This window comes from Galeopterus variegatus, unplaced genomic scaffold, assembly GCF_000696425.1.
Source record: "Galeopterus variegatus unplaced genomic scaffold, G_variegatus-3.0.2 Scaffold1044, whole genome shotgun sequence".
Taxonomy (NCBI): Eukaryota; Metazoa; Chordata; class Mammalia; order Dermoptera; family Cynocephalidae; genus Galeopterus; species Galeopterus variegatus.
The window spans coordinates 292,132-299,654 of NW_007727155.1; the positions used below are offsets into that span (position 1 = coordinate 292,132).

At 56.3% G+C, this 7,523-nt stretch overlaps 1 protein-coding gene across 2 annotated transcripts in view; it reads right to left on the minus strand.

The window, feature by feature from the left end:
* SLC29A4 (solute carrier family 29 (equilibrative nucleoside transporter), member 4) overlaps positions 1 to 7,523 on the minus strand; it is a 21,960-nt gene that overhangs the window by 7,627 nt on the left and 6,810 nt on the right. The window contains exons 1-5 of one of the 2 annotated variants that reach the window (XM_008574417.1): positions 6,280 to 6,316; positions 4,131 to 4,319; positions 1,292 to 1,423; positions 924 to 1,037; positions 327 to 455 (exon numbers count right to left, since the gene is read on the minus strand). In XM_008574417.1, coding sequence (XP_008572639.1) covers positions 327 to 455; positions 924 to 1,037; positions 1,292 to 1,423; positions 4,131 to 4,308 — 553 coding nt within the window. In that variant the 5' untranslated portion in view covers positions 4,309 to 4,319; positions 6,280 to 6,316. Of the gene's footprint in view, positions 1 to 326; positions 456 to 923; positions 1,038 to 1,291; positions 1,424 to 4,130; positions 4,320 to 6,279; positions 6,317 to 7,523 lie in introns of those variants that run through there. The other variant, XM_008574416.1, reaches the window with a different exon arrangement.

The window sequence follows — 7,523 nt, forward strand, 5'->3', positions numbered from 1 at the left end:
GGGGGGTGGTGCCTTTTCCGTCACAAAAAAAAAAAAAAAAAAAAAAATTAAAAAAAAAAAAAAAAAGTTTGAAACCCATTGCCCAGGAGAAACAGTGACATGGTGACATGGGCAGGACAGTCCTTGAAGCCCAGTTTGTATCAGAGAAAACCTGGGGACTGCCTCGGTGTCTGTGTGGCCACGCAGGTGAGCACGTGGCATGTGCGTGGACACACCCTCAGCAGCCAGCGTGGCTCATGTCGTGTAACATGCCACCAGCAGGAGAACAGGCCTGGGGAGGATGGGGCCGGCGGGGGGCACTCACCCGCCCCACCCCCAGTGCTTACCTGTGCAGCCGAAGGCCACGGTGCCCACAGCGGCCAGGTTGATGGCATAAGCCTGGTCATGAGAGAAGAGCTGCAGCCACACATCACAGATGCTGATGAAGAGGAGGGGACCCAAGGCCAAGAGGTAGCCTGTGGGGGGAGGAGACAGTGAGGGGGTGAACAGCCCGGGTGGGGCTCCCCCTCTTCCCCACCCTCCTTGTAGAGTCAGGGCTGAGGGGCTCTCTCTGCCCTTTCCCCTGAACACTGGGAGGGCCGGGGATGCCTTAGAGGTGTAAGTAGGGGGGACCCCTGAAGGCTTCCTGGAGGAGGCACCATTTGCACTGGGCCTTGAAGCCGGAAGTCACCATGAAGAGGAATGGGACAGGAAGAGCATGTTTGGCAAAGGGAAGAGCTTGACAGGGGCCCAGGGATAGAAGGTGGGGTGCACAAAAGCCCCCAAAGGTGCCAGGTATCATGCAGGTGTATGGTGGACCCACCGTGGCCACAAAATTCTCCTTACGCTGGACTTCACAGCAGTCCCAGGAAGTATGCCCATTTTACAGACAAGGAGAGTGAGGCTCAGAGACACACGGTAGGTGAGTACAGGGCCTGGCGTACCTGCGGTGATCCTGGTGTGCAGGCTCAGTCTCTCCACCAGGACATTGTTCAGCAGCACAGCCACCAGCGCCACCAAGATGTATGTGAGGCTCATATCAAACACAATTGAGGTTCCTGTGGAGGCGAGGCCGGGCAACGGCACGGGCTGGGGGGAGCCCCCACCCTCTGCACCTGTCCCTGCAGGTGCTGTCTCCCTGCTGTCCCAAAAGGGGCTGACTGCCCAGAGGGTGAGTGACTGCCCTGAGGACACTCAGGAACTCCCAGCTGAGCCAAGATTTGCATAAAAGGGGTTCCCAGGAGCAGGGTGTTTCTGGAAGGCCCCAGGCAAGAGCTGAGGGCTGATGGCTGGTGTGCTGTGGAGGGCCCACCTGGGTACTTGTGGTGCAGGTAGTCCACGTCAGTGATGAAGCTGTTGTACGGCAGCAGGAAGCCCACGCCAGCCAGCAGCATGGCAAAGTAGATCGCGTGGTAGCGGTCGTCAGGCACCAGCTCCTCTGCCGCTAAACCCAGAGACACAGGTGAGATGTGGGCAAGGCCTCTCATGGCCATGGCCACCACCACCAAGGCTGCTGTCATCACTAAGGCCACAGCTGCCCATGCCACTGTCATCATGGCCATTATCAAAAGTCACTGACACCACGGCCACTGTCACCAGAGCACCCACCACCATGACCACCATTGCCATATCCACTGTCCATCATAACCACAGCCACTGCCACCAAATCTACCACCATTTGTGATCACCGAAGCAGCTGGCTCAGCAGACAGTGGCCTTTGTAAGACTCAGGACGGGGCCAGCTGGTTGGCAAACACTTGTGGGGCTGTTTATGCTCTAAATCAGTGTCCTACGTAGAGTGCTGCTTTTCCCATAGGCAGGATTCCTGTGTCCAGGGATCAAGGGGTGGAAATGGAGTGGTACCACTCATACCACCTTTAGTGACCCACTAGCAAAATGTTTGTTTCCCATCCCTATGACTTCAGCTCTGCTGGCCCAGGGGGCTTAGTTCCAAATGGAGGAATGCATCCACTCTGAGACAAATGCTTCCCCTGACCTGGATGTTATGACTGCCAGCAGCCACTCTGGGCAACTCACGCCCCTAAATCTACAGCCAAGGAAGAGGATTACTGTATGGCTGGGGTGACTGGTCCTGACTCTCTAGGGGAAACCAGGTTGCTACTACTCATGGGAATAAGAAAATGTTTGGAATGCAGGAGATCCCTGCAGCATCTCGCAGTTCTTCCCTTCCCTGCAATTAAAGTCAGTGGAAAGCTACAACCCTCTTCAAGCTGGACTGCTAATGGCTCAGACCCTTCAGGAATGAGGGGTTGGATCGTCCCACAAGGCAAAGAACCCTGCCCAGCTGAGCTTGCTGACGGCAAGGGGACATGGAATGGGGAGTGGAGGACGGTGGTTGTAAACACCAGCTATGACCGTGTGACCGGTCGCAGAAAGGAGGACTATAGTTGTTATGAATATTTCTTCCTTATTTTGATATGAATGCATTTGTGTATATTGATTCACCATCTATTTTTGTTTTGCTCATTCTTATGTCCTTATCATCTAACATAAGTTGTGTTCATAATAGTTCACTTGTACCTCAGTAGTTAAGTTACAGGAGAAGAGTGAACGCCTGCAAGGACTTTGCGTCTTCTGGGGAGAGGCTTAGTTAGTTGTACCATGCCTGGTGGCAGTATGGCTTCGTTATTGCCTTTAGTTGGAGAGTAAGTACGGTAGAAGGAGGTGTGTACGGGGGCCAAGCTGGCAAGGGGTGGACTGTGATGGTCAGTTTCATGGGCCACCTTGGCAGGCTGAAATATAGTCCTCGGTTGTTCAAACGAACACGAATCTAGGTGTTGCTGTAAAGGGATTTTGCAGATCAAAGTCCCTCCTCAGTTGACAAAGATAATGGAAGGGAAGTTACCCCAGGTGGGCCTGACCTAATCAGGCAAAACCTTCAGGCCTTCCCAGAGCTCAGAGACTGTGAACAGCTTGTGCCGCTGGGGTTCCAGCCTGCTGGTTATCCTTCCTGATTGCCTGCTTCACCGACTTCACACTGGCTTAACCAAGCCCACTTTAGTCAGCCAATTTCTTCTAATAAATCTGTATACATATATCTATTCTCACATCATATCTATAACTCTGTTTATCTATGTTTGTCTATCTATCTCCTACTGGCTCTGTTTCCCTGGCTGAACTCTGACTGATCCAACCACTGTCACCACGGCCATCACAGTTAAAACTGCTACTGCCCCTGCCACCATGGTCACCCTCCTCTTTTAGGGCCATTGCTGCCAGGGTCACTGCCCCAGGACATCTACTGCCACAGCTTGGGGACTGACCCTGAGGTGGTTCTGTCCATGCTCACAAGAGCAAGGGAGTCATCCCAGACCACCGCCTGGCCAGCAGAACCCCCACTGTCCATCTGCAAAGAGAGGGACAGAACCAGAGAAGAGGCCCACGTTTCTGAACCTGAAGTGGTACTAGTATAAATAGTAGCTACCCCCAAAGAGCTATCATTTACAGGGTGCCTCCTGTGTGCTGGGGACAGTCCCAAGCCACATTTTATGGATTCTGTTGCAACCACATTGAGTTTGGCACCAGATTGTTCTCCTTTTCCAGATGAACAAGCCAAGGGCCAGAGAAGAATGGTCACTTTCCCAAGGTCCCTGAGCCTGACTCCACATCCACACGCTACCCACTCCGCAAGTCTGATCTCACAGTCAGTTGACCCAATTCTTCAATGTGGGGAAACTGAGGCTCAGAGAGCTTTAGGCCCTTTCCCAGGGTCACACAGGTGGGCTGAAAACCAGGTCTTTGAACCTCACATCCAGTCCTCCTATAAGGCACTTTCCCATTTCCTTTGCAGTTAGGTATGGCTTGTTTTGGCCAAAGTGACACGTGTCATTTCCAGATAGAAGCTTTAAGGATCAGCACATGATCTACCACCTGCCCAGTGAGCACGGACATCCATGTTAAGATGGAGTCTCCCCAGCCCGGCTCCGTGGGTGGAGTCCCTCATGACCTGCTGGGGACACATGGCACAGGGTGAAGGCACTGAGACGGTGGGCGTGTTTGTTACTGCAGCAGATCTATCCAACCCGACAGACACTGCCTCTGTGCTCCATGACAACCCAAGGCTCCCCCGGCCCAAAGGCTCCAATCCCTGCTATGGGTCAGACATACCCCTTGCCCGCACCCTCACTCACCAGAGTCCACGAAAGCTGGGACAGCCCTGGCCCCGATGCCCTGGCCCTGAGCTGCCTCTGCTGCCACCGCCGCCTCCTCCAGCTGGTAACTGTTGAAGCTGAAGCTCATCACCACGCTCCTGTCTGGCGTGCCCGCCATGCTGGGCTCCTTGAGGCTCTGGCTTCCAACAGAGCCCATGGCAGCCGGTGCTGTGGAGAACAGAGCCGCAGCAGGTGAGGCAATGACGATGGGAGGACGCTCCCAGCCCCACTGCCAGGTTGCCAAGGCTTAAGAAGTTCCCCTCACTGCTGTGGAGCAGGGGTGGGAAGGGAGGAGAACGGAGGCCAGGAGACCGGCTCAGAGGCTGTTGCCCCTGGGAGCAACCAGGGTGGCCTGCATGAGGTGGCAGCCGTGCGCACAGGGAGAAATAGATGGAGTGGAGAAATGCATCGGAGGTGCTCGCCAGGACGTGGTGAGCAATCAGAAACAACAGGCGACATTACTGAATGCTCTGTGTGCCAGCATTGAATCAAAGTGTCCCATGCATCATTTCCCTCTGGGACAGAGGTGCTGAAAGTCACTCATTTTTCAGCTGGGGAAAGTGAGGGTTACCAGGTAGATAACTCCCATCAGCCCCTGCTGCCCCTGGACTCCCGGTCTCACAGGAAGAAAGTGGTGGAGCCTGGACCCAATCCTGGTCTGTGTGACACTTTGAGCCACCTTCAGTGGCAGGAAGTTCTTCCTGTAGTCTTGCCTGAGTATATCTTGCTTCAGTTCAGATCTGCTAGCCCTTACCTTCAGAAGAAAAGGGAGGAACTGATTGATCCCTGATGGAGAGACACTCCTGCTATGTAGGCAACCCCGTGTGTGCATGGAGGGGGGTGTCATGTGGATTTTTTCCCTAAAAAATTTATCAATTTCCTTTTCTAGTAAGTTATTGATTTGTCTGGTTGCATGAAGTATACATGCTCATTGTAGGGAATTTGAGATAAACACGGAGATAGGACACCATAGCATCGGGCACTGAATGTGGGGCCTCAGCTTTCCCAGCCCCACGAGCATGTGTGGGAGAACCTGTGGAAGAAGCTGCCAGAAGGCCCACCCTCGAGGGGTCCCATGTGCCTGCAGTTACTCTGATTTTCTCTGGGACTGACCCACTGCCATGGCTGGTGCCTCTGCCTGTTCTTGTCCCATCTTCTGGGCCTCATATCCTTCAGCTCCCTGCCTCAGTTTACCCCCTTCCCAGCCTCCAGGCAGTTGCACCGATCAGTTACCAAGCACCTCCTCCTGGTCTCACGTCTCCCGTTTTCTAGCTCTCTACAGAGAGTTTTAATTAAGGCCTGGGAGGGGGACCGGGGCCTCACTGGGGCCTCAGAGCCAAGCACTTTTCCCTGCTTCCAGGTCTTGGGGGGCTGGGGAATTCTGCTTGCCAGCTGGGGCTGACATAGGTGATCGGTACCCATGACCAGTGGAGAAGAGGAAGAGACTTCTTCTGGGGACTGGGAAGCCAGGTGTAACTCCCTCTCCTGGCTAACAGCTCTCCTGAGTGTCCCCCTCGTCAGCCCTGGCCCTTCCCACCATGCCTGGAGCTGGGGGGACCGAGCAGGGCTGAGGACAGCATTGGTTGGGGCTTGGATTAGGGTGGCCTTGGGCAGGATCCCATAACCCTGTCCTTGCCTGGAAAATGGACACACCAGCCTGACCTTGAGTGTTGTTGGGAGGCGCTAGAGGGTCAGTGGAGACCTGGAGACCCTTCATTCACGAAAGGCTGGGGAAGGGGACAGAGGCAGAATGACAGTCTACAACAATCAAATGCTCCTCCCATCAATCCACTAGGACATTAGCTCAGTCCTGGAGGACGTCCGAACCCAAAAGGCTTGGCCTGTGCTCAGCAAGGGCTCGCAAGATGCAGCCTCCGGACATGCCTGGCCAGAAGGCCGAGGTTTTCCCCGGCTGAGAGGCCATGCCACCCTGGGAAGGCAGACGTGCTCCGTGTTGAGCCAGGAGGCGGCCATGGCTCCCTCTGGCTTGGTCAGTGAGGCGGGCAGCTGCCACCCACATGCCCACCTCAGCCACTGTCCCCATGGTGGAGGGTGCAGGCGACCCCCACCTCTCCTGGGCAGAGTTGGCTGCCCCCACCTATGTCCTCCCCAGACCCCTCACACTCACCAGCAGCAACCCAGGGCCTCGGCTCCTCCCCTCCTCCGGTGTCCTCCTTCAATCAAAATATAAGGACAAGCATATAGGCAGTTGAGAAGACGCTGGTCATTTCTTTGGTCTTCAGGCCACCCCTGGGGCCTCAGTTTCTCCACCTCACTGTTGTGAGGACTCAGCAGAGGAGGAAGAGGGCACGACAGTAAGTACTTCGCTGGCAGGGAGGACTGGCTGGTGGGGAAGGCTGGCTGCACACAGCAGGTGTTCAACAGTCGCACAAGCTGACACTTAAAGGGCACTGTCGTGGGCCATGAAGGCCACGTCTAGGAGTCGCACAGCTCATACCAGAGCCTGCTGTTTGACCTTCATTGGCCTCTCCCATCTCAGCTGGGACCGGAGTGAACACTGGGTCTGAATGTGCCCCTAGGGCAGTGTGGAGGCGCGGGGTGTCTGGACCCTGATGCCAGGCTGGCCCCGCTCTGGGGCTGCGCTACACCTCCAGCCAGCCAGAGCAGACAAGAGAAACGGAATTCCACGTGGAAAGCCGGCCCGCTCACCCTGCTCAGGGCTTGCACTCCGGCTGGGCCACAAGCCCTGATAAGCTGGACGCCCTTGGATGCCCCTCATCCCCTGCACCCAGGCCGGGCTAATGATGTCTCTTCTGCTCTTTCTACAGCCCATTATCCTAGGCTGCCCAACTCCTGTCGGCAGGACTGTGGGTTTCAAGACCCTCCTGCCACTGCCTTCCCGGAGACCCCAGAGGACAGATGAACACACGCCACAGGCTGGGCAGGGCCTGGCCATGGGGACAGGCTCCTATGGGGCAGCCCAGGCCCACCGCCCTCCCCTTGCCTGGGTCCCAGCATGCTCGCAGCCCCCAGAGGCTCCTTCTGCCTGCCCAGCCCCATCAGCAGCAAAGTTGGCTCCCAGGCTGGCGACCCCAGGCAAAGGCCAGACCCCTTGAACAACCACGAGTTGACCCCTGGGCCCAGGCCCGCCTCTTCAGCAGCTTTTCCAAGAACTAGGTGGGGCTGGCTGGGGGAAGGGGTAAAGATGAGTCAGTGGGGGGTCCAGGGAGGAACTTCGGGTGGGAAGACCCTTGGGGTGTGCCCGGGGGTGCAGGTGGCGCCAAGACCCGGCATGGCCCGGGCCACCGGCGCCACTCCCCATTCCCGGGTCTGGGTCGCGCGCTCGTAGCTGGGGTGCTGGCCGGCTACGGGTGCTGGCCTGGGGGGTGGGGTGGAGTGGGGTGGGGGGAC